The 26,614-nt window shown below is 44.7% G+C and overlaps 1 protein-coding gene across 1 annotated transcript in view; it reads right to left on the bottom strand.

The window, feature by feature from the left end:
• LOC144768429 (protein-glutamine gamma-glutamyltransferase E-like) overlaps positions 1 to 26,614 on the bottom strand; it is a 382,753-nt gene that overhangs the window by 329,864 nt on the left and 26,275 nt on the right. The window contains exons 2-3 of the mRNA XM_078652075.1: positions 24,185 to 24,358; positions 22,676 to 22,927 (exon numbers count right to left, since the gene is read on the bottom strand). Coding sequence (XP_078508201.1) covers positions 22,676 to 22,927; positions 24,185 to 24,358 — 426 coding nt within the window. The remainder of the gene's footprint in view (positions 1 to 22,675; positions 22,928 to 24,184; positions 24,359 to 26,614) is intronic.

Genomic DNA, 26,614 nt, shown 5'->3' with positions numbered 1-26,614 from the left:
AGGGTTTTGATGCAGCATTGGCCTAAAAGTGACTGAGTGAAATCTTGTAGATTTCACTCAGCCACTTTTAGGAGGCATTCCTGCGCCGAAACGCCCCCTCCCCCTGCGCCGGAACGCCTCCTTATGGCGCAGGGGTTTACAACATGACGCATCTCAGAGATGCGTCACGTTGTAAATACCCCGCACCATGGCGCATCTTTTGCGCCGCCGCTGCGTCACAAAAGTGACGCAACGGTGGCGTAAAAGAGGCGCAGCTTGTAAATCTGCCCCTCAGTCTTTTGTGTATGCTGCTTGTGTGTCCTCACTTTATAGGAAATTACCTGACTCAGGAAAGCAGCCTTAAACGATTCCATTGCCATAAATATTGGGGCAGTATTTTAATTAATTACAAAAAAATCATGAATGAAATGTGGCATTTTTTGACCCATGTTTGATCAGCAAACAGTGATTTGTCAAACTGCCATCCGGATTTGCTTTGCAAAGGTACTCCTAGCACTATTACCAGAGAAACTATAGAGTGAGCTGAGAAAGAATTAGCAAATATCTGAGTCCCTCTTTCTCTTATCAACTTGTCCACCAGTAAGAAATCTAAACGTAAAGCTGTCTTAAATCTTGAAGAGTAACAGGTCAATTGGGAAAGGCCCAGGTGGTCAACTCATCACGGGTCTATCAAGGCGCAATCTTCCTTTTTTATCTTCATTAGTTTTTGTGGTTTTCGGTTATAATTGCAGCTTAATTTTATTCGACATGTCCAACCCTAGATCTTGAATATAATTAAAATCGTCCCCCATAACTAATGATCCTTCCAAGTGTATTAATAGATCATAAATTTGTTCAAGTGCCTCAGTTCCATAAAAAATGGGGCCATAATAATTCTGCGACCTTCACCATAATCCATATCCATCTAAATTTCTTGGCCCAGATTACTTCCTTAATGTCCCAATCTACAGTATTTAAGAATAATATTCACACTCCCCATACTGCCATATTCCCTAAGGTGAAATAAGCCTGAGAGTATTTCTTCAGCAAAGATACGTTGTGGGCGCTAGTCTTAAAATGAGTTTCCTGTGCATAAATTACCTCAAATTAAAAGGATCGTAGCCTTTTCAAAAGAGCGCCACTCTTCCACTCATTCAACAGGCCATTACCATTACATTTAAATATCTTTATGTTCTGTGGCAATTCTTCACCTTAATCTTCGAATATGAATCTAAACTTCCCAGAGATTCCACTTTCCCACCAAAACGCTGCACTTGACGCATTTCAACATCTTCCTCTGTCATCCTCTCATCTCCCATTCTCTTCCACCTACTCTTATTAGCAATTAATACATGTCCTGCTATCATCTTGCTCTTTTTTATCTGCACAACCCCCCATTACTCCTCCCCTTAACCAACCCCCCCACCTCAACCCCAACTCAGGAAGAGGACGGCCCATATGCCGGCCCATATCCCCCTTCCCAGCCTTCAACCGACACCTGAACACACACTCATGCTTTCACCATCCTTCAAATTATTATTTTGTTTGGACCCATCATTTCTATAAAGCCAGAGCCAAGTGAAAAGTGCATAGGTGCCACAAAACAGCTCCCATATTGTTCCTCAAACCAGAGCCTAGACCAAAAGTGCTAAAATGACATAAAGTGCTATTTTAACAAAGTTACTAGTGCTTAAAAAAATACAGATATATCTGCTACTTAACCTTCAATATTTCAGTATTGCAAGTGTTGCAAAATGCTGAATACTAAAAAGTGAGCAGCATAACTACCTAGTTAAAGCTCAAAAAGTGACTAATGCTTAACGTTCTCAAAAAAACCTTCCCATACTTCCACCCCATTTGAATTTGGCCCCATCATGTTACTCAACCAGAGCCGGGTGTGAGGTGCTGCAAAGTGCCTAAACGTGCTATTGTACCAAAGTGCCTACTGCTTAGCATCATCTCTAAATGGCTTTGGCCTATAAAAAATGATTGAAGCGCAGATTTGATCTCCTTGCGTAGTTCTCCATTTCATCTATTTTGTTTTATGAGGCCTGTCGTTTTTTCTGAAGAATATCAATATCTTTGTCCTAACTAAGAGTGCAAGCTTTCAAATCCGATACTCTCTGTGAGGCATGGCCATTAAAGCAGGTAAGATCGGTAGGGCGGTGCGGGGACGACAGAATAGGGAAAACAAAATACAAAAATTAATAAAACCACTCACGCCGAGCGAAAGGTCAGTGGTTTTATTTATTTATTTTATTTTCCCTATTCAGTCGTCTGTCGACTTAAACCCCCAGCACCACCTATCACTCTTACCTGTACCAGCCGCGCCTGTCTCTGCTCCATCTTATTGATTCGCTCTAGAATTTGTTGTACCATTCTTTCGATCTTATCCAATCTATGCTAAACTGCTACAATTTCCTGTGCCTGTAAAGTTTAACTTTCTCTGATTTCAGCTAGGATAGTTTAAAAAGATTGCTGAAACTGATGTATCAAAGGTTGACTAGAATTTACCCACTCTTTTCTTTGCAGCACCCCCTGAATCCCTGACCAGACCCCCCAGGATATAGCGGCATGGATTAGCAAATTTAGCGGCACAAAAATGGAAATTTAGCGGCACAAATATGGAAATTTAGCGGCAATTTTGCGGCATTTCATTTGGCCCTGAACCTTCATAAAGCGGCCTTCAGTGACCCCATCCATCACCCGCCCTTCCTAACACTCTTTCTGCCTCCCAATTCTCCCTCTCTTAGTTGTGTTTTGCCGCTTTTAGCTCCTCTATCTTCCTTCCTAATTCACTCTTTCCACTGTCCCATTCAGCTTTCTGTTTCTCATGCCCCCTCCTTTCTGTGCCTCATTCACTCATCCTCTCTCTCACGCATACACACACATCTTTCTCTCCTTATCGATATCTCTCTCATCAGCCCAGTCTCTTCTCCCCCCGTCCCTCTCTCTTTCCATCTTCGTATCTCTCTAGCTACCTGCCTCTCTAGTTCTCTCTTGTCGCCCTCTCTCCCTTCCTAGCCCTCTCTTCTCTCTCTAACTCTCATACTTTCGTTCTACCAGACACTGTCTTTCTTCCCCTTCCTCTCTCGCCCTATTTCTCGCGCATTCACTCTCCCTCTTTCTCTCCTGCTCACTCCTCTCTACTTTTCTCCACCTTTCACTTTCATTCGCCCAGTTTCTCTCACCCCCTACTACCCTTTACTTCTTTCCCACCTGTGACTTCTTTGCTCACTCCCCCTCTCTTTCACCCCTTCTTTCTCGTCTCACCTGCCCCATACCCTCAGTTTTCATTCTTGCTCCCCCTCTTTACCTTTGCGCTCCACTGCTACTGGATAGGGCAAAAGTAGGCACAGCCTGCTATAGGCTGTCTTCCATTGCTACTCACATCGGTGATTACTCAGGCTTTTAAGTGAAAGTGACACACTTTTCGATGCTAGATAATGTGCAATTTGAAAGTAGCACTTATTCCGATGTGCTACTCTGTAGTTGCTGACGTTGCAACGTGATTTGTTGATAGTATCAAGACTGTCTTGAGGATATCTTCAAGGGGCCGGTAGAAATTGTAGCATGGCTTTATCGTTTAGGACACTTGAACATTTGACTCTAATTATCGTTTATCCATAATGAGCGTATTTCCTTTTGAAGCTCATTACCTGCCTTTGCATTTCAGACCTAGGTTTACTGCCAATTTTATCTGTGAAGCAAGAGGAGTTCAGTGCTGTGGGTTCTCTGCCGTATGGGGGCGGTGGAGGTGCGAGCCCCTGCTTCCTGCTGGGAATCCAATCCCATCACAATCCTCGTGTTTGTTTCATTTCCCTCCCGAGACCGCCCCCCGGCTCCAGAGCTCATTACCGAGAGGAATGTCGGGATTACACTGAGGCTTGTCTTCAGGGTGGGGGGTCGGGTGTCCACTTCGAGCCCCCCCGCCCGCCCTGCAGCGGTGTTCACGCTCACCCCACATCACAGGCAGCGCAGTCTGTACACAGGGCAGACACACACACACACTGCAAGGCACGCCGCTCCTCTCCAGCAGACACCCCCACCTTGTCTCTACTCCTCCCCCCCCGCCCTCTGGAAGATAGATGCCCCCCAGCCTCTGGCCACCTGCAGCCCCCGGCCCGCCCTGCAGCGGTGTCCATACGCACCCCACATCACAGGAGCGCAGTCTGTACACAGGGCACACACACACACACACTGCAAAGCACGCCGCCCCCCTCCAGCAGACACCTCTTGCTCTCTGCCCCGCCCCCTCCGGAAGATAGATGCCCCCAGCCTCTGGCCACCTGCAGGCCCCGGGTCGGTCTGTGCGCTTCTATCGATTGTGAGCTGAGTGAGCTGCTAATGCTCCATTAAGCAAGCCCGGAATGTTATTCTTTCGTGCTTCTGTGTCCTTTTCCCGCCCGCCCCAATAAACAAAGTAAGTCAGACCCCCCCAGGATATAGCGGCTTTGGTAAAAATGCCGCGATTTCTACGAAAAGTGCCGATTTCGCGAGCACTTTTGTAAAAATCGCGGCATTTTTACTAAAGTGCCGATTTCGCGGCAAATCGCGAAATCGCGAAATCGCGATATCCTGGAGGGTCTGCCTGACACCATTGCATGCTTTGCAATCTGAGAAATGTCGGCACTAGTGCACAGTTCCTGTCGCCATGATAGCAGGAATAAAAGTTTCAGTGTTTTGTTGCAGTAAATCCAAATTCTCTAATATTCTGCCATTAGGTGTTACAGCAGCATTCAGTGATACTAAACAATCTATTGCAGGTGGTATTAGTATTGCGCAAGACTCAGATGCCAGAGATATTCTTGCTTCCTTCAGATTTTCTGTCCACACAGTCGTATTCTCCGAATCACTGACAGAATATCGAAATCAAAAAAATCGACATACAAAATATCGAGTCGAAAATATCGAAGTACAAAATATCGACAGCCTATCTTCAAACAGGTAAGTACCAAAATATCGACTTACAAAAATATAGACTGTAAAAATATCGATTTTTTAAATGTCTTAAAATTAAGTTAAAAATAATATATATAAATATATTTAATATAAACTTAGAAATAATTATTAAATAAATGTAATATTAATAAATATTTAATATAAATAAAAAATATTGTTCAATTATTATTAATTACCAATTATAATTTAATTAATTAACAATTATTAATTAATTAACAATTACTATTATATTACATATTTATATAATTATATTTAAATTACTTCCCACCCTATTCCCCTATAAACCCACAACCCGCTAAAAAAAAAATATAGTAAAAAGTAATGATTTATCAATTATTCAATTACTATTAATTACCAATTATAATTTAATTAATTAACAATTATTAATTAATTAACAATTACTATTATATTACATATTTATATAATTATATTTAAATTACTTCCCACCCTATTCCCCTATAAACCCACAACCCGCTAAAAAAAATATATAGTAAAAATTAATGATTTATCAATGATTCAATTATTATTAATTACCAATTATAATTTAATTAATTAACAATTATTAATTAATTAACAATTACGATTCTTCAAAGGCCCCTGCTGCCTCACACCTTCATCGCCGCTCTCCCCGCTCCGCCCTGTCCCCTGCCCGCCGTGTCGCATTTCTCCTCCCCCCTCCCCTTCTCTGACTTCTGTCGTAGTTTGGTCTCCTTTATTTTCTTGTTGATTTACTAAAAATAATTAAGTGTAAGCCTATTTGCTTTTCAGTAAAGGCTGTGCACCTTTTATTCATCTTACTATTGCATCGTTTATGCATTGTCTTGTGAGTGCTAGTTTCATACCGTTTTAATTTTACTTTTGTGTAAGACTTGTCTTAAAATTATGTTTTGGAACCACTGTTGGCAGCAACGTCGGTACTACCCCAAATAAAACAGCTTGACACTTCACTTCGCTTTGTTTTGCTTGCGTTTAGCTGCTCCCTTGCTGAAAAATTTTAATTTGCTGTGTAAAAAAGCTGTTTTTAGGCTGCACTGTTCTAAACTTTCACTCCATAAAAGCATGGTTATACAAGAGTGGCCAGACTCCACCAATGTATTAAACACAATTTATGTATATTAGACGCCATGTCTCGAATAAAGTAATAGAATTTCGCCCTATTTTTTGCTTTCTTGCAAGTGTGTTACTAAAGCACTGTCCGCCCGATTTACGCAACCACGTGCGCACCAAAATGCTACTTGGTGCACAGAGGGTGCGGTTCTCTTTTCCCTTTCATAGAGTGCCCTTTCACGCTCCTAAAACGGCATAGTGTATTACTTGGGAGTATAACTACTGCCAGAGCAGGGATTTGGGTGCTGTAGGACAGGATGCTTTAAAAAACAGATGCACGCATATGAAACTGTGATTCTGGGCAAGTCACTTCCTACCCATGCACCCTTATCTTGCAAAAGCAGCACCGTTCAACAGACCCGAGTCAGACAGGTTATTCCCGAGTTTCAAAGCAAACAATGGCTTTATTTATGCTCTCTCCCGCCTAAAATTAACTGTGTTAATAGGAGTCAGTGGGGAAATATATACCCCTATTTTTATCGGTGCAGCTCTTACATCATCTGGAAGGTTCCAGATGGCTGCCTTTTTTGCTTCTACTGCCCCTCACCCTCACACACCCCCTCACCCTCACACCATCTCACCCTCACTCACCCTCACACCATCTCACCCTCACTCACCCTCACACCCTCACTCACCCTCACACCCTCTCACACCCTCACCCCATCACCCTCACACCCTCACACCTCCTCACCCTCACTCCTCCTCACCCTCATCCCCCTCACCCTCACACACCCTCACCCACCATCATACACCCTCACTCATCCTCACCCCCTCATCCTCACACACCCTCACTCACCCTCACACCCCCTTACAACCCCCTCACCCTCACTCAGCCTCACACCCTCACCCTCACACACCCTCACCCTCACACACCCTCACGCCCCCTCACCCTCGCACCATCTAACCATCACCCCCCTCACCCTCACACACCCTTTCCCTCATCCCCTCACCCTCACACACCCTCAGTCACCCTCACACCATCACCCTCACACCCCCTAACCCTCACCCCTCACACACCCTCACTCACCCTCACACACCCTCTCACACCCTCACTCACCCTCACACACCCTCACCCTCACACACCCTCACCCTCACACCCCCTCACTCACCCTCACCCTCACACCCTCACACACCCACTCACCCTCACCCTCACACCCCCTCACCCTCACACCCCCTCACCCTCACACCACTCAGTGCTACAACACATATTGTGTTACAATAGGTGTCACATTTGCAAAAGATAAAACTATTGGCATTGTAAATAACAAAGCTATTAATTTTGCTATTTTCAAAACAAGCACATAAATAAAAAATGTGTCCTTTACAATACCAATAGCTCAAACTTTCCTAATGAGAGACCTATTGCATTGCTGTGCTTCTCTCCCCTGCTGCACTCTCCTGCTCTCTAGAGATGTGGCCTAACGACCAGAGCTGCCATCTAAGTCACGTAAATACAAAACATGTTGCATTCCAAATGCTATAGGTATCACATTCGGGAAAATTATAACTATTGGCGTGGTAAATGACAAAGCTATCAATTTAGCTATTTTAAAAACCAACAAATAAATAAAATATTTGTCATTTACAAGACCAATAGCTCCAACTTTTCTAATGCGAGACCTATTGCATTTCCAATGCTTGTTTCAAATACGGGGTAATCCTTACACTCTATGCCAGTCTCTTTCATCAATTGTTCTTTTTCGCTGCTGTGCCTAGCCATCAGAATGACAATACACCTCCCCAGATTCCCTACTATTCTGTTGCAGGGAATTTAGGCTACCATTTATTCTATCTATAATTGAGACAGAAACTGTAGAGATGGCCAAAGCACACATATTTGGGAGACGTGAGAGCATCGTAAAAGTGGCTGATAAGACCTGAAATTTTAAATTCTATCGTGCTATTTGATGCGTAGTCTTTATTTGTCAGTTTTTTCTCCTTTTTTGCAGCCAAAATAAGTGTTTGCACTACTGTCCCTTTAGCCTTTTGATTTTTTGATATTGTGTTTATAGTTGGAGAAGTCACTCCCCTCAGAACCATCTGCTGCATACTACTTATACTCAGAAAATCACAGGAGGTTTTGTTTGCCAGCCGCAATTCCACTCTGTGGTAGTTAATATCATTAATGTCCCTGGTGATACAATAATCTTCACAGAGCAATCGAAGGAAGGGTAGAATAGGTGAAGAACCTGGACAGGGACTCTCAACTGGGAAGGGCTTGCCCGCAATGCGGCCCCGGGGGAAGTGAGGTCCGCAGACCAGTATTCCCCTGGGGTGTTCGCGCGATAGAAGGACAGGCTGTTAGGTAGTTGAGGGGGTGGGCTTAAGGGTGGGATTAGGGTAGATTTATAGGGGGCAGGAGAGGAAGTTCTTCCTCTTCCTGTCCCCAGCGCCGTTACGGAAGGGTTAGGAAAAGTCTTGAGGTAGCTATTTAGTGAGTTTGTTTGGCCAGTGTAGTGTATTACTGCAGGCCCAATCTGTTGATTGTGGCGGGAGTGGTGCGCCACTGGTTAACCTGGTGTGCATCTTTATTCATTTATAGTATTAGTGCCCCGATTCCTGTGAGCACCCCAGCAGCAGGTGTGAGGCCCTCGACGGCGGTGCACTTGATTGTGTGCACGCGATGGCGGAGCCTGAGGCGGATGCGGTTCGCGACACTTTGATGGTATTGGGCCGGGCCAGGAGAGTGGATCTCATGCGGCCCAGAGTGCTGGACCAGGTGTGGGTCGGGATGACCCACGTCGGCGGGTGTTGGCGTGGTGGTGATGGCATGCCAGGAAGAGCTACCACAGCCCAAGAAAGGTACGTCTGGGAGGGGGTGCGGGATTGGCCAGAATGCACAGAGAAAGTGCGGGGGATGGCGTAAGAGCCTCCCCATGCAACTCCAGGGTGACACGACCTCTTTATAATTAGCAGCGGGAACGGGGGAGAGACAGGGTTGCGGTGGCTGAGGTGCACGCGTCTGGGGTTGAAGTTGCCTGTAATGTTCCCAGTGTGTCTCAGGCACCGGCGGCTGGTGGGCTGGGAGCGTGGGGCCTGTCTTGGGAGCTGTGTGACCCCAGTGAGGAGGAGGGAGGAGGGAGGGGAAGGAGGCGAAGTGGATAAGCCTGCATCCGAAGATTTTGCCCTCATTTTGTCAGGCAATGAGTCGGTTGGGGGGATGAAGGGAACTGGGGGGAGCACCCAGTAGACCTGTCTTGTAGACCAGATGGGAGGATTGCTATGAAAGAGGCCAAGGGGAAGGGGCTCTTGAAGGCCACTCTGCCACCCTGTCCTTTAGAACCCACAGGGGGCAGCGCCCCCGGCTCTTCCTGGGCCCAGGGCCAAGTTTAGGTGTTTTGAGCCAGGGGCCCTTGACTGACCGGTGTGCAAGCATGCCGCTAGAAGAGAGGGTTCACGACAAGCGTCGCATTATAGAGGAAACCGAATTGAAGTGGCAGGTATTGTGTGCAGACATGGAGAATGGTTTGGGGGGTGCGCACGGGGGTATGGGCCCGGTGCACTTTTTTGATGAGAAGACAGGGCCTGGGCAGGTGGGTTTGGGCGGAAGATGCTGGGACTGCCATGAAAGCACAGGGGCCCCTCAGGCTTCGTCGGTCTGGGGGGGGGGGCGCAAACCAGCGTTGGAGGCTGGCAGAGGCATGGGTGGTCCGGTAGGGCGCAAGACGGCCTCCAGACACCGGGCAGAAGCAGCAGGATGGTCTGCAGCAGCCTGCCCTCTACCGAGGGAGCGGCCATCAGCGGCCCCGTATTGTGAGGTTTTGCCTGTTGTGAAAGGGAAAGGTCTGAAGAGAGCGGTGTATGAGGTGTTGGGGCGCCTGTTGAGGTTGAGAATGAGGAACAACTGAATTATGATGATGAAAGTGATGAGTTGGAAGAAGGTGAAGTGCGGGATTGTGTGGATTGGGGAGGGCCAAGACGGCAACAGGAAGGTTTGGTGTTTTGCAGGTGCCACAGGCCAGCACCAGTGGGAGCAGAAAGGCAAGTCAGAGGATGGCGGACACTAGAGGGAAGAACTGGGAGGTGCCTATGAATTTATCAGGTGAGGGTGCTTGTTTGGTGGGTTGCTTGGGATGATAGCCCCAAGGAGGGCGGAAGAAGGCCTGCCAGTCGGTGGGTGTTGAGGATGGGTCTGTGAGGGACTCAGGAGTGCCTGCCAAGTCAGCAGTGGAGCCAGTGGGAAGCATTTGATGGGAGAAAGCGTTCAGACTGACAAGATAGAGGACCAAGGAGGGAAGGAAGACAAGGGGGAGGACAAGCATAGCAAGAAGTTACCGTATATGGGTTTGGCGATGCTGCTGGGGTCACATTTATCTGAAAAGACTAGGTCAAGAATATGGAAACCCGAGTATGTAGATGTTTTCAAGCTGTTGCACAGAGAGATACAGGCTAAGGAGGGTTCTAAGGAAAAGGAGTGGGAGTTGACTAGGCGGCCGAGGGTACCGGTGAATATGGAGAATTAGACTTTGGCTTTTCTGACCTACGTGAGTATATATTGTGAGAAGCATTTAGACAGGGATGTAGCATTGCTTAGGTATATGGACATTATTCAGCAAGCCCAGATGCATTTTGGTGGCTTCGCATGACTCAGTTACGACGAGGAGTTCAGGGCTAGGATTAGCGTCAATCCGGATAAACACTGGGGGGAGGTAGACCAGGAACTCTGGATGCAGTGGATGTCCTCCACTCATTCTACGGCGTCTACACACACGACCAGTGGCCTTCCAGTCACGTACCGGCTTTTTCAGTTGCGTCCTGACCTGCCTGGGGTGGGAATGCAGGGAGCTTCCACTGAAACAGGAGGGCAGAGCACTTATTCTGGGTCAGCGGGTCAGGTGCCCAAGCCCTCAGGGGCTAACACAGGCGCCTGCTGGAATTTTAACAGGGGTTTCTGCTCGCGACACCCCTGCAAATTCAAGCATGAGTGTTCCAAGTGTTGCGGATGCCACCCTCTCAGGCAATATTTCACTTGGGCCACGCCCTCCAAGCAGTGGCGGGTTACAAAAGACGGAGCCTAGTTTGTCCTAAGGGCTCCTACACCGGTTGATGTTGAGGCCATGAGTCCATGGCTCTCTAGGTACCCCGATAGAGAGGCTGCATTGAAGATACATTGGGGCTTTGCAGAAGGTTTTGGGGTGGGATACCAGGGCCCCCAGGAGCAGAGATGGGCGGAGAACTTGAAGTCAGTGAAAGAATTGCTGAGTGTAGTTGCAGCTAAATTACAGAAGGCAGTGTTGGAAGGCAGAATTGTGGGCCCATTTGATCATTGACCAGTCTCAGACCTCATTATATCACCTTTGGGGGTGGTGCCCAAGAAGGAACCCAGGGAGTTCAGGCTGATCCATCATTTGTCGTGGCCGGAAGGGAGATCTGTGAATGTTTTCATTGCCGAAGAGGATTCCAGAGTTTTGTATGCTTCAGTTGACAATGCGGTCAGTGTGCTGAGGATGTGTGGGCGGGGAGCTGAATTGGCAAAATGTGACATAAAGTCTTCCTTTCGCCTCCTTCCCATTCACCCTGCAGATTTCTCCCTGCTGAGGATGCAGTTTGAAGGGGCCATTTTTGTTGACCAGGTCTTGCCCATGGGTTGTGCGATTTCCTGTGCTTTGTTTGAGACATTCAGTTCTTTTCTGCAGTGGGCATTGATGGACAGGAGCAGACATCGGAAAGTGTCCCACTATTTCTGTTTGTTGGGAGAGCGTGGTCTGGTGAGTGCAAGTTGGCCCTTAGTCAATTCCAAGTATTGGCCCAGGACTTCGGGGTTCCTTTGGCCCCAGAAAAGACAGCTGGGCCCAGCTGCTGTCTGACATTTCTAGGCATTGAGTTGGATTCGGTTGTGTGGTTGGCCCGGTTACCGGAGCAGAAGGTGACAGACATGCAGGCTTTTCTGCTGCACATGATTGAGGAGAAGAAGATTGATCTGCGGTCGGTGCAGCATCTCCTGGGGTTGTTGAACTTTGCATGCCAGGTAGTGCGCACTGGGAGGACTTTCTGCAGACGTCTAGGCATGGCCATGTCAGGGCCGGTACTCCCTCATCGTAGAGTCTCGATGGGGGTCAGGGTGGACCTGCGGGTCTGGCAATGTTTCCTGTCTGACTTCAAAGGTGTATCGCTGCATTTTGTGGATGACAAGATGGTTTGGCAGGTGCAGCTTTTCTCTGACCCCACAGGTGCTTCTGGTTTTGGGATCTTCTGGGACGGGAGGTGGTGCGCTGAACATTGGCCAGTACATTGGCTAAAGCACGGCAGGAGCATTGCCTTCCTAGAATTTTTCCCACTGCTGGTAGCGCTAGAGGTGTGGGGCCCGGAGTTTCAGAAAAGGTCGGTATTGTTTCATGTGGACACCAGGACAGTAGTGGACTTGGTGAACAATCAGAAAGCAAAGGACCTGCAAGTGTTGTGCTTGTTGCGACGTTTTATGCAGGAATGCCTGCAATTGAATGTGCTGTTTCGTGCGCAACATGTCCCAGGTGCAAGCAATGAAATTGCGGATGCATTGTCTTGTTCGCAGTGGCAGCATTTCAGACGGCTGGCGCCGGGAGCGGAGGCTTACAAGACCAAGGTGCCGCATGGTATCTGGGCCTGGGGGGAGTGACAGTAGTGGGTCAGGTTGAAAAATCCATAGCTGACTCTACGAAGCCCTCTTACAGGTTGGCGTGGTCTGAATTTGGTGAGTTTCTGGGATGGACCAGTGAGACATGGATCATGTCCAGACAAGGATGTGAACAGGAAGTCATTCATTTTGTTTTGGACTGCATTGATAAAGGATTGTCTCAGACTACGATTGCAGGGAAGCTTGTGGGGATTTCTTTTTACAGCATGTTGTATATGGGTTTTGATCCTTCTAAAAGTGATCTGTTGAGCAGAATGTTAAAAGGTTGGGGTCGAAAACGGGGTGAGGGAGGGGGGAGACACCTAGAGAGGCGATCACTTTTGACTTGTTGCAAAGCTTGTTGGCTGAGCTGCATTTTGTTGTTATAATGAGTATGAGGTGGCATTGTTTCGTTTGTGTATGATTTGGATGTTTTTTTGGGCCTTCTGGGTTTCAGAGTTGGTGGGGGCAAGAGGCAAAGCAGGTAGGGTGTATGAGGATGTGCGTTTGGATAGGACATGTCTCGGTATTTGGTTGGGTCGTTGTAAGACGGACCAAGTTGGGAGGGGCAAGTGGGTGTGGCTGGGCGAAAGCGGATGTGTGAAGACATGCCTGGTACGGGAGTGGAGAGAATTTTGTCAAAGGACAAAGAAGTTAGCTGGGGAAGTTTTTTGTCATGATTCTCAGAAGCAGATGACAGCTTTTCAGCTGCTTGCGGTGTTACGGATGGCAGTGAGGCGCTTGGGCAGGGACCCTGCTAGGTATGGGACGCATTCATTTCACATTGGCGCGGCGACGGCGGTAGCGCGTCTGGGTTGGTCCTGGGACAAGATCAAACAGATTGGGCGTTGGAGATCTTGCTGCTGCGAACCCTATGTGCGCAAATTAAGTCAGGTGCAACGTGGGGTAGGCCGTAAGTTTATTGTAGGGGTAGTTGTGCATTGTTTCAGTTGTATTAATCAATTTTTCTTTTCGTAGGTTGCATTGGGGGTCCAGGAGCCTGGGGTACCTGGATTGTCGGACACTCTCTTGTTCATTGGGCATCAAAATATGCGGACAGGCATGTGTACGCCCATAGCCTGAGTCTACGGAGCAGCCACCATGAGGTACACTGGTGGGATAAGAGTGGGATGCGCTGGGGAGCATTGTTGCTCTGGCTGACAAAAAAGGTGGCTCAAAGGGGTTGCCCGGACATGTTGGTTATTCACATTGGGGAAAATTACTTAATCATGCAATCCCGCGTGTCCCTGCTACATTTGATGCAACGGGATATGGAGGCCATGAGGAGCAATCTGGCAGGCGCCTGTATTATATGGACTGAGTTTGTACCGCGTCGGATTTGGCAGGAGGCACTGAAGCCCACTGCAGTCGAAAAAGCGAGACAAAAATTGAATCAAGTAATGAAAGTGTTTTGTGGGAACTACAGTTTTAAAGTAATTGCTCATGTTGGTTTGCGGCTCGAGGAGTCACTACTTTTCCGCGATGATGGAGTGCACCTTTCGCACATGGGTAATGCCTATTACATGGTGGAAATGAGGGATGTTATCAGTAAGTTGTGTAATGAGTCCATTTGGTGCCAACGGGTTTGAGGGCGAAAGGTGCACCTGAGTTGTGTGGGGCAGGTAACCGCCCTCCGGGGATTCCCTGGTTGGCAGTACTTGGGAGGGGTGGGGAGTCTATGACGGGCATACCCACCCTTCCGGGGAGGGGGATACAGGTGCATGATGGGGGTGCGGCATGCAGGAGTGCGATGGCTGGGGATGCTGGAGGAGTTTGAAAGAAAAGTGAGGAAGTGAATGCTATAAGGGAAGAGGTCGCTGAGTGAATCGGGAGTGAGTAACTGGAGTGTGGGAGTGGAGGATGGATGAAAGACATATGGTTGGGGATTGTTAGATGTTTATTGATGTTATGTTTAAATATGGTTGTCAACCCTGTCCTAATAAAATGGCCTTTTACGCTAAGTGACAGTGTGAAGTGGTCATTGCGCGATACGGCACCCGAGGGAAGTGAGGTCGGCAGACCAGTTCGTCCGATAGAAGGACAGGGTGTTAGATAGTTTTACTGGGAGAGCTTAGGGTAGGGTTCATAGGGGGCAGGAGAGGAAGTTCTTTCTCTTCCTGTCCCCAGCAGCGTTAGGGAATGGTTAGGAAAAGTCCTGACCACCCTACATGTTTTTAAGAGTGGGAAAGGGTATTTGCTTGAATAGCATGCCAGTTTAGGACGGGTTGAGGTTGTGCTAGCATTACTTGGGAGGGGTGGGGAGTCTATGACGGGCAGACTCACCCTTCCGGGGAGGGGGATACAGGTGCATGATTGCGGTGCGGCATGCAGGAGTGTGATGGCTGGAAATGCTGGAGGAGGTTGAAAGAGAAGCGAGGAAGCGAATGGTATAAGGGAAGAGGCAGCTGAGTGAATCGGGAGTGAGTAACTGGAGTGTGGGAGTGGATGATGGAAAAAAAGACATGAGGGTGGGTATTGTTAGATGTTTATTGATGTTATGTTTAAATATGGTTGTCAACCCTGTCCTAATAAAATGGCCTTTTACGCTAACTGAAAAGAAAATATTTGAACCGCTGCACTCCCAGTGGGTCCTGGTGTAGGCCAGTTAATAGAGATTACTCGTGGTTAGGGTGCTCTGGATGATCACCTCCTAGTCCCTGAGGTGCTAAATATACAAAATATCTGAAGGACCTTACCCAGTGTAAGGTTGAAGTCTCAAGCACTCCTTAGGCGTCAAGCGCATTAAATTCTTAAGGGTAAAATTAACAAAACGTGTATTTATCGAAGTTGAATCAAACTTTAATTCAGTTGATGGCAAACATCATATTGCGTCATATGATCAAACATCCATGGTGAATCAATCCAGTTTGTAGAACGTCAAGATTGATTGAATTCCATTATCCAACAGTATCACATTGTTATGTTATAAACTGAATCCCTATGCATTTCGAGCATAGCTCTTGTTCAGGGGGAAAACTCTACAAGAAAACAAACGAAGCAAGCATGTATCAATATCCCATAAGGAACAAGAATGCATGATAAACTGAAGTATATACATGACACATAAAGTGCTGATGGTGTAATCATGTGAATAAAACACGGTGTGAACTGTGAATAAAGAAATGTAAAAAATATTGAAAACACGGGTGCAACTGTGTGTTGTGCACGAAGTTTGGAAAGTCCAGAAGTACTAACGTGAGAGAGAGAAAACTGCAAGAAATGCAACGGGGGGAAAAACGGGCGAAGAAATTGAAGTACATGATAGAAAGAAACCGCGGTGCAACAAAGGTGCAGGAGAAGTATCTGAAGCCCTGGTGCAAATTGTGCTCTATACGTCAATCCTGTAACAATAAATGCCTGTCGGTGCTGGTGTAGGAAAAGTGAAGGGAAAGCCCAGTATCGTAAACGCTTACCTTAACATAGCACGGTGAACGTGTACCAAAGTGCAGAAATGTAATGGACTCCGTGGTAACTGGGGTCTGCGTGTTTGTGAAACCCGGAAGACGCGAGTTATAAAGAAGACTCGAGTTAGTGGGACAAAGCGTGCGCTCGAAGTAGAAAGCGGACTGTGCTAAACCAAAATCCGGAGGAAAGAAACTAAGAAAAGATATACACTTGTGAACCTAAAAAGTAAAATAAAGTTTAAACAAAGAAAGAGGCAGATGGGTAAAAAATAATAAAACAAAATACTGGTAGGAAAAAATAACAAAATACGGGTAGGAAAAAATTCATATAAAAGGAAACTAAATTGGAAGGTCAGGAATTAAATGAAAGAGAAGCAAATGAACAATGAGCATAGAATGCATGATGTATAGTGGAAGTTCTAGTATAAAGACATAAACAGTGAGTATAAATGCGGAAGCATTAATGTGGAGTGCTGGTATGAAAGGTACACAAAATGCCAAAATAAATAAAAAGTGAAAAACACAATAACCATTATGCATTGGTAGAGAGAAATAAATGGCAGGGTTGCAACTCTGCAAATATATTACAGAAAACAGCTGTATTCTAGTCTCTCATTAGCCCTCTTGGATGTAGGGCTTCAGTTTGTGCACCCAGTATAGTTATCACTGTAAAAGGAACTTGTTATTGTCTCTGCCTTCTATCTTATTTACAACCTCCAAAACCAAGAACCGGATCTGGCTGACGCTGTAAGAGTGGTTAACATAATGTGCTGCCACACAGGATTTAGGATTTTTAGTACCAATGTTACTGCGGTGTTCAGTCAATCTAGTTATTACCTTACGTTCTGTTTTACCCACGTACGGTAGGCCGCATGGGCATTTTAGAAGATATACCACGTTGGTGGTATCGCACGTTGCATTGACTTTGAGTTTAATGGGAGTTCCCTGGGTCGGGTGTGCTATTGTGGTGCCTTTTATAATGCTGTTGCAATTGCCACAATTGTGGCATGGAACTGTCCCCTTATATGTGGTTTCAATGGTACTTCTGCATGCTTTCAAGAGTTGTTGAATGTTTTTAGAACGTTGGTAAGCAAATATGGGAAAAAGTTTGAAAGATGTTGTTGAAGTCTTGTTCCAGTTATAACAGCTGCCAATGTTTGCGAATTGATTGTTTGATCTTTAAACTTTGTACCGATTATTTAGAAACAAATACAGAGCGTGTGTCTATGGTTTCTGTTGGGACCTTCAGCAATAACAATTGTGATCAATCTTTAATTTTCACTCTATTTTCTGCCACTTGAGTAATGCTTTTCGGATTACCTCTTTGATTAAATTTGTTAATAATCTTGGAACAATTTAGTAGATGCAATTCTCTTAGCTCGAAGAAGTTGAGAATATGGCAAATGTTTTTTTAACTGACAGCGTGGAGTTGTTATTGCGTCATGCCGACTCCTCAACATGAAAGACCTCCTTACCTCAGAGAGGCACCTGTCAGCTCCTCACCTCGTTCCCCTGATGCAAAAGCTTTGTAGTCCGCTGGAGTGAGCTGACTACTTTAACACTCTGCTCCGTCTTGTCTGCATTGACATTCATCATGGCATCGACCAGCATCAAACAAGGAATATAGCTCCTGCAGAAAGGTGCCTGTAACTGCTGCAGAACTCCTAAGTTCTGTCTCATACCTCCTGCATCTGCTTTGGCGTTCCTAACCCAGAAGGTTATCAGTGGATGCTCCATCATTGCCATATTTCAATCTAAATGTATTGCAGCAAGTTAGCCAATCAATCAATATCGATTGGCTAACTTGCTGCACTCAAAATCATTAATGCAAATATCGCAGAGCTATTTCAATAAGAAAATAAAACTACAATTAAAGATAGTGTGACTGGTAAAGCTGATTGAAAGAATCTGACAAAATCTAATTATAGCTAACCTGTCCTTATTTCATATGGAGATAAGTCTTCCTGTCCTTCATAAACAAACTCCCTCAAAGAGGTTAAGAATGAGTGTAAGCATTTTGAAAGACAGTGGAGACAGTCATAAGATCCGATTGCTAAAGCAAGTTATAAAGCGGCCTTAAAATAATACCATAAAAAGATTAAAGTGGGAAAAAAAATGAGGATAGAATTGCTAATGCTGGTAATACGTCAAGGGAGATCTTTAAAGTAATGAACTCTTTCATGTAACCAGAGGCAAGTGTAGGCCGTCAGATGCCCACCTTAGGAATAGGGGCTCACTATTTTCAGACCAAGATGGCAAATATTCTAGCCAGTATTCTTCCTTCCCGGAAGCTGGAGGAGTCCTCAGGGGGCTTGTTGCACCCTAGACCACAGCGTTATGCCTCTAGGGCCCTCTACAGGTTTAACCTAATCTCCATGGAAGACTCTTTTGCAGCAATCTGTGACCTTAAGTCTGGCTCCCCATCTGATACGTGACCCCCTGGCCTATTGGCCTCAGGGGCAGGTGTCATCAATCCTTTGGTTAACAAACTTATGAATTCTTCTTTGTCATCAGCCGTAGTGCCAGGTGCCTGGAACAACAAGATGATTGACGGAGTGCTGAAACTTTTCAACCACTCAAGCCCAATCGAAAGATCTCGGTTTCATCCATTGTTTTTTTGCTCACTATGCCACCCTGGTTTAGAGCCAGCCAGATGCAAATCAGTCTTGACCCTTATCACCATGGGAACAGTCCAGCCTGAACTACAAGGCCAGGTCATCCCTGGACAGCAGACAGGCATCCTGGGACCGGTTTCGGGGTATCACCCCTCATCGGGCAGGCTTGCTTGAATCCCATTGCACAGCGAGCAAGGACCCACGTCTTGGCATACCCTTGGCCACTTAGGGCTAACATAGCAAACACAACAAGATGATGGACAGAGTTCTGAAACTTTGAAACTGCTCTCACTCAGTCAAGAGACCTGGGTTCAATCCATCGTTCTTTTTCTCACTATGCCACCTCAGTTTGGAACCAGTCATGAGCAAATCAGTCTTGACCCAGCTCCTCATGGACACTGTCCAGCCCGAACTGCCAGGCCAGGTCCTCCCTGGACGAAAAACAAGTATCCTAGGACTGGTTTTGGGGTAATACCCTTCATCAGCCAGGCTAGCTTGAATCCAGTGGCACGGCAAGCAAGAGACCTACTTCTGGGCATACCCTTGCTTCAGAAGAAGGCAAGAATTCCGCCTCTTCTGAAGAAACCCCAGGCGGATCCTGATGAACCTTCTAATTACAGACCGATTTCTCTGCTTTCTGCCCTCTCAAAAGTTTTATAGAAGCATGTTAACTACTAGCTCTCCAAGTATTTGCAAAGTAACAACCTATTGCACCCAAGTCAATCTGGTTTCTGCCTCAGTTTCAGTACAGAGACGTGCTAGTAGAAGTGGTAGATTACATCAGGGGGGCTTTTGATGTTGGGGGCAGGGCTTGATCTGTCAGCAGCCTTCAACATGGCACCCCACTCCACCCTGCCGGACTGTCTTCAAGCCATTGGATTTAAGGGGGCTGGTTAGCTTCATTCCTAGAGGGAACAGCACAGGAGGTATGGTGCCCCGCTTGTTCATCTAGGTCTTGTGAATTTCAAGTGAGAGTGCAACAGGGCTAAGCCTGAATCTCTTTATTATCTATCTCACCACCCATGCTCTTCTGGCAGATGCCCTGGGAGCAAACATAAGTTCCTATGCTTATGACACCCAGCTACTATTTTCAATGGGCAGGGATGAGATGTTTCCAGGTGATAAAATCAAAACCTGCTTTCAGCAGTCTTTCAATGGCTATCACACCATCAGCTCAAATGCAATTCAGAAACCATGGAGATCCTCTTCTTTGGTGTAAGGGCACAAGAGCCTTGGCAGTCCTATTGATCAGTGGATGCTCCTCCTTCACTATGCCAGACCAGTACGATGAAGAATTTAGGCATTAAGTTTGATGATGAGCTATCATTTCTGCCTCAAGTTAATGCTGTCATTGGGACTTGCTTTGGTCTGCTGAGTGTGTTAAGCAAGTTCCTGCACTTTCTCTCTTGTTTAGCAAGGAAACAGGTTGTTCAGGCCTTAATAACATTGAGACTTGACTATATGATAATGCACTGTACTTGGGCCTGCCTGATTTCCAGATTAGTAAATTGCAGGTGGTTCAAAACACAGCAGCCCGGATACTTCTTGGGCTGCCTTTGAGAACACAAGTCTGCCCTTATCTATGGGATCTGAACTGGCTTCCTATAAGGAATATGGTTCTTTCTAAGACTCTACTGCTAGTACATAGGGCTCTCCATCAGTCTGGTGCAGCTTATCTTACAGCAAGGATAGGCTTTCATGTTCTATCTGGATGCCTGCACTCCGTCAACCTCTTTGTGGTCAAAATTCCAAGGACCAAGCAGTCCAGGATGGGAAGCAGGTCCTTTTCATTTTTAAGACCTTCATTATGGAACAAACTCCCTTTGGAGTTACAGAACATTTAAACTACCTCCCAGTTCCGGAAGAAATTGAAAACGTAGATTTTTAATCAAAACTAATAGTGAGGTCCCTCAATTAGCTTCACATCTCGGATGCATCGCGCCAGGAGACTTCCCGGAGTAACAGTCGCTTTATAAATGCCTGTTACGTTACATTACATTTCCAAAATTGGAGGCGCGAACACTAAAATACTCCTGTCTTTCTCTAGCATAGGTATATAACCACATCATTCCAACTGACTGATTTGGGAGTTATCTATTTTGCTTTCCATTTTAAATACGTTTTCAAAAACATACTGATTGGGTCAAATAGTCAGCATGGACAGCCATCATTGACACAAAACATAAAAATATTATCCAACATCAATGACACTGTCACCCTCAATTTCTCACTTTTCCTATTTAGGTTTTCGTCATGATGTACCTCTCTTACCATTTTATGCACAGATTGAGCAGATGTCTGTCTTACTTTTGTTTGGTAGCATTTATTTTGCAGCCAAAAAGATAGCACCCCACTGGTTTTGATGCCTTCCCCCTGAGAAAAATGTGAATTGATGAATATGATACGTTAATTAATCTCAACCAGTAAGTACATTCCAGTCCATCTTTTTGTTCACTGTGCCAGTGCAGAGGTGGATCAATGATATGCAAAGCAGTTTTGGTCCCAGCCAGTTAAGCATTTGCAGAATGAAGAATCAAACATTTGTGACTGCAGTATTTACAATATTTACATATGCTTGGCACAGCACCTTGAACAGTGACTGGTGAATATCCAGATTTATGCTGACAATGTACAAATCGATTTTCACCTGGTAAAAGCCTCTGAGAACCCAACCAGAATCACTTCCTGATTGTGCCATTTATTCCACTTGAAGAAAGATTAGCTCTCCCACCGAGGTTCCAGCCCTCGTGACACAATACGTAATCCATTTTCTTTTAATTTGCCCTCAGAATATAGAAACTCTTACTGACACCCTCAAAAGCAAGGAATGAGCTGGTTCTTTTTGATTGCCATTCTAGTTTTGGCCCCCTGCAAATCAACACAGACTTAAGGGGTGTGAAAATGTAGCTTTGACTTGTCTTTTCAGAAAATCCTCCTAACTTGCTAGAGACCTTGTTCTGGTAACTGCAATATCATTTACTAAGTTCTCCCAAGAATCTTATTACTAGGCTTCAAATACTTAAGAACCAGGTAGCAAGAATGCGCAGTACCTTCCTTGAGAGAAACTACAGCAAATCTGCCCCCAAATGACTCCACTTTCTTCCATTTGATGCTGACGTTCAATACAAAGTGTCATGTACTCTTCAGAAAGGATATTTTGGGAAAGGTTCTTCATACATGCAGAAATTGACACCTCATTATGTCATGAACACTATCCTAAATGTCCTTATCAACCAACAATCCTTGAACAGGAAGAAAAATGGAGATCTCTCACTGGGTACAAACAGCTTTAGATCTGAACCACACTGCATCCATTTCTGGAAACAGAACAACGAAAAGATGCTGCATTTGAGGAATATTAGGCAAAGTTACTTACTTTAGCTGATTAGATTCTAACATTCTCTGCTATGGCATTACTGACAATTGTTTCCTCCAATAAGGACATTTGCACTTGCTAAATATATTTCTAGACTGGCCAAATGTTTTACCACAAAACCAAAGTCTTGTCCCAAAACCCCACCAATGTTGGAGTCGGTCCCTCTCTATTAGATAGGACTTATCACTATCAGGATTAAATCATTGACCGTATCCAGGTTAAAGTTTTCCTGACAAAAGTTTGTGACTACTTCTCACCCAACCTTGGAGTTATCAACTATTACATGTGGGACTCTAATAGTCCCTTGAGAAATGGAGAGCTTCCAGGGCCATCAGTAATTTGGTCTGACCCCGTCTAATTCTGCTTTTACCTCAGTATTTGACCCTGATACTCTCTTTACATTCTGTAGGTGGGGTTTCTGGGTGCAATCCACAGAATTTGTGGAGTTACTGCAGATTGTGTGATTCTGATTGAGCCAGTAACTCCTGGATTGTTATGGGTACTATGACATTGAACAATCCTCTAGATTTAGTCAAAATAGTACGACATCCTAAACTATAATTTCCTTTCTACTTTTCAAAATGAATCAATAACAAAATCACTGTGGCTATTGCCAAAGTTTAAGAAAACTTGATGGTACCTGGAGTCCATGGGTTAAAGAGCATGATGAAAGACCCCGAGCCATGGTTTAAAGGATGACTCTGAGTCTCAACTAAGATTTGAATACTCAGAGTGTATCGACCAATGGCTGCCGAGACAGGGCTGGAGATGGTGAGGATTAGGTCTCCAGAATCACTGTGCTTCTGTTTCAAGTTCCAAGAATTACTGCTATGCGGAGAACTTGAGAGTGAAATTGTGGCCTTCGTATTTTTAGAGTCAGTAGGAGAAGGTCCTGGAATGTAGAAACAAGAGAAAAAACATTATTAAAAGGGAGCCCATCCAGGTAAATATAGAGTATTTAGTCTTGCAACCCAAGTATGAGGTTTTATTACTAGCCTATGAAATGTGGGTAAGATTAAGATGTGGTTATCATTAAATGTAGAAATAGGCATCGCGTGTCTGTACAGTGCAATGTCCCTTTTACATATACAGTTGTGTGCAATATCAATTTCTGCCAACGCTTTCAAGGAGTGAGCACCAGCACAAAATTTGCATTTCACACTTTAAGCAAGAGGAGCAACCTTGAAACACAGTGGTATTCGATATAGTGAATGCTCTATTATTGTAGGTCGGTCGATATTACATTCACAATATTGCGACTTGCTACAGACATATGCAAAAGAGAGAAGAGCAGAAAAAGCTGAAAAAAGTAGGAAGATAAATTTAGGAAACTGTGCCAAAGCCGGAAAACAGGGATGAAAATGAACCTGCAAGAGTGAGATTAAGAGAGTGGAAGAGGATGGTGGTCAAATAAACAGGTCTGAGGTGCAATCATGGCTAGGCAGCCTTAGCATTCGGATAGCAAGACATTTGAAAGCAACTTTGGCTTCTAAGAAACGCTTGGAGCCCCTGCTGTTATTTATTTACAAGTTAATCACTTGTTGTGTTGTGTCAAGAATGTTGTGATGGCTTTGCTCTAGTTGTATTATTTAATGTAGCTTTGCCTGCAGTTATTTCTGTAATATTAAATGTGCCATCCCAGTACAAATCTGCAGCAAAATTGTATCATCTGGCTTTGACACTTGTAAAGGGATTCTGCAGAACAGTACTAACACATTATTCATAACATAAATGATTAATAAGTCTTGATCCACAGAAGGTCACACCGCAAGAATAGGAGACCCCAGCAGGAAAGATCACTGCAGTCATCAGGGGCGGCTGTCAAAGGAAAAATTAAGAGGATCAGGTGACACTGCTGACCTTCTCATGCAGGAGCCAGGCTAAGGCAGCTCCTCCTAAACAAGGGTGCTCTGACTTCTCACTTCATGTATCGGGTAAGGGTAGCTGATGCCCATTACTCTTAAAATTGCAATAGCATTAGACCACACAACAACACTCAAAATGCATGCCAGTGTGCTAGTGAGGGAAGATTTGTATTTATTTAATAAGATGCTCTATGCAGGTTTGACAGTTGAACAATATTGCAGTACGCTCTACTGGTACAAAATGCAAAAGGTGCAGTTGACATAATATGGGCCTTAGTGTCTACCTGTTTCCATGATGAGTGAAATATTTTCATCTGGCGTCAGATCCCTGCTGAGTTTAAGACCAATGTTGAAGTCTTGTCCTCTTCTCAATATTAACTCATTACTGTCAAAGAGATCTGTGTGGTGTGCATTTTTGTTTGAAGAAAGCTGAAGATCAATTGTTTCCACCTGCAAAACTATAAAAAATGAAGAGATTGAAACTGTGATAATTTACAATAGGAATGATTTCCAGGATCCATTTATTCAGTATCATGATGTAAATACTCAGAGGTAAATGGTTAATCAGTAAAACAGAACAGAACATTTCTTTATCATAATTATTGACTCATCTGGAATTTCAAGTGCGTGTCCTTTCTAGTGATGATTGGTTTGAAATAATATAGTACATGGATTATAGTGCTGTTTTATTTCTCACTCATGTAAATATTTATTTCTTGTGCTTTCCTACCTGAAACCTAAGCAATGAAATTGATAGCATTAATGTCCAATGAAAATGAAAATGTACTCACCTTTCAGCCAATAGTCCTCCTACAAGTCCACTTGACTCTTCTTTTTAATTCCTGCATTTCTTATTAAGTCGTTCATTTTTTTATTGTGATAGAGCATTTTTATTTTTCAACGTGTCTCTGTTAGTGATGACTAGGGTTTTCCTGGCACTTCAGTTTATTTTGTCAGACTTGTTCTGGTGACATCCACCTAAATGAATATATGCTTTCCCTTCAATTGTACCACACTGGCTCCTTTAGGAAGATTGTTATCAAAAGTAACTTCCTCAGGTTTCTAAACACACTATCCAACCAAGGCAGATTAGTTCACAGTTTACATCATTATCAAACACTGATATGTGTTCTGTATAATACCCTACACCTCACAGCTGCAAGCCTTGTGGACTCACAGGGGCATATTACCTAGAAGTGCGTTAGAAAACGCACAACGCACATTCCCATATCGCCGGCTATTGCCAGATTTTTTTGCCGTGATAGTGCGCAATTATCAATGCGCATCACGTAGGCGAAATGAAATCCGGCTATAGTCGGCGATATGGCACATTGGCGCATGAAAACAAACGTTCTTTTCATGCGCTAAGGTGTGCATTGATAATATGGGGGGGTGGATTCAGCTTTATGATCCACACCCCCATGTTATCAATGCCCTAACACCTGGTCAGAGCAGGAGTTGGGAGACCTGCGATAAACGAGTTTATCGCAGGTCTGCCTCTCCCAACGCCTGCCTTGGTAATAGGGTGTTCCCACCTCCAACTACATTTTACATGTGGTTGGACGTGGGAACGCCCACTTTGCATGTCATTAGCGATGTTTGTCGCCGATATGCAAAGTGGGCTTGAGCCAGGCGTTAAAATGCCCTTGTGGATAGGGCTCTAGAAGTATCGCTGCTTTCTCGGCACAATTCACCAAAAAAGCGGCAATACTTCCCCTTGCTAATATGCCCCACAATCCCTTACGAATGTAACTGAACAGTCGTATTTAGACCTCAGTCTCTTCGAAGACAATTGTGCCATTTTACTTCTGATTATTCTACCTGCAACATAGTGCAGATCATGCATGGGGGTCCTGACTATAATTCAAGATATAGTCACAGAATAGGAGCTGCAGATTATGTTCTAGTTGAAGCCTTCAATACAGGAACTAAGAAAATACTGTATGTACCAGAGTATACCAGACATTTCCACTGATAAGATGTGCAAAACAGATATGATCTCATCACTCAATGAACATTGCTGACATGAGCTGTGACACATCTACTAACGGTTTTCACTAAAAATGTTAAACAATTTAGTCTGATCAATTACAGATACTTGAGGCCATGTTTATAGAATTCGGTCAAAGAGAACATCAGAGTGGAGTACCTGAATCAATAAGGAGTGGATTCATCCCATCAATTAGTGCATGCTCCCACTTCCCTTTACTACATTTCTCATGACTCTTCCAATTAAAAACTTAAATTGATTTTGTTCATATTAATCACCTGTGAGTTGTTCTTCATCAGGATGGGCACCTTCGAGTTTTTAGGAATTCAAAGTCTGTAAATGAATTGTCATGGAATGAGAGCTATAACTGTGAGTGAGGAGTGTTCAGTGGACACTAAGGAGTATGTATCAATTTAATACTCCTTGTTCTTTAACACATTCAATGAACAGCCCAGCTAAGGCAATAACTACAGCATCCTCACAAAGAGTAGAGAAGTCCATGTTCGAGAAGCTGCTATACAACCAGACTATGGAACAACAAAAATTAGACCTTGTCCAGATAGGTTTAGGATTTTATCCACCATTGGCCGCCCATATTATACGCCATCCAACCAAATGTGTTTTTGAAGCAGTATTGATGGTTCCTAATCATTTGTCAATGTGCATTTTGAACTTTTCATGCTGCTAATAGCTGGAAATCTTTCCATCCAATTTAGATGTGGCT

Source organism: Lissotriton helveticus, chromosome 7 (genome assembly GCF_964261635.1).
Source record: "Lissotriton helveticus chromosome 7, aLisHel1.1, whole genome shotgun sequence".
NCBI lineage: Eukaryota > Metazoa > Chordata > Amphibia > Caudata > Salamandridae > Lissotriton > Lissotriton helveticus.
Note: the sequence above shows the minus strand (reverse complement) of the source record. Positions and strands in the feature narration are given on the sequence as shown.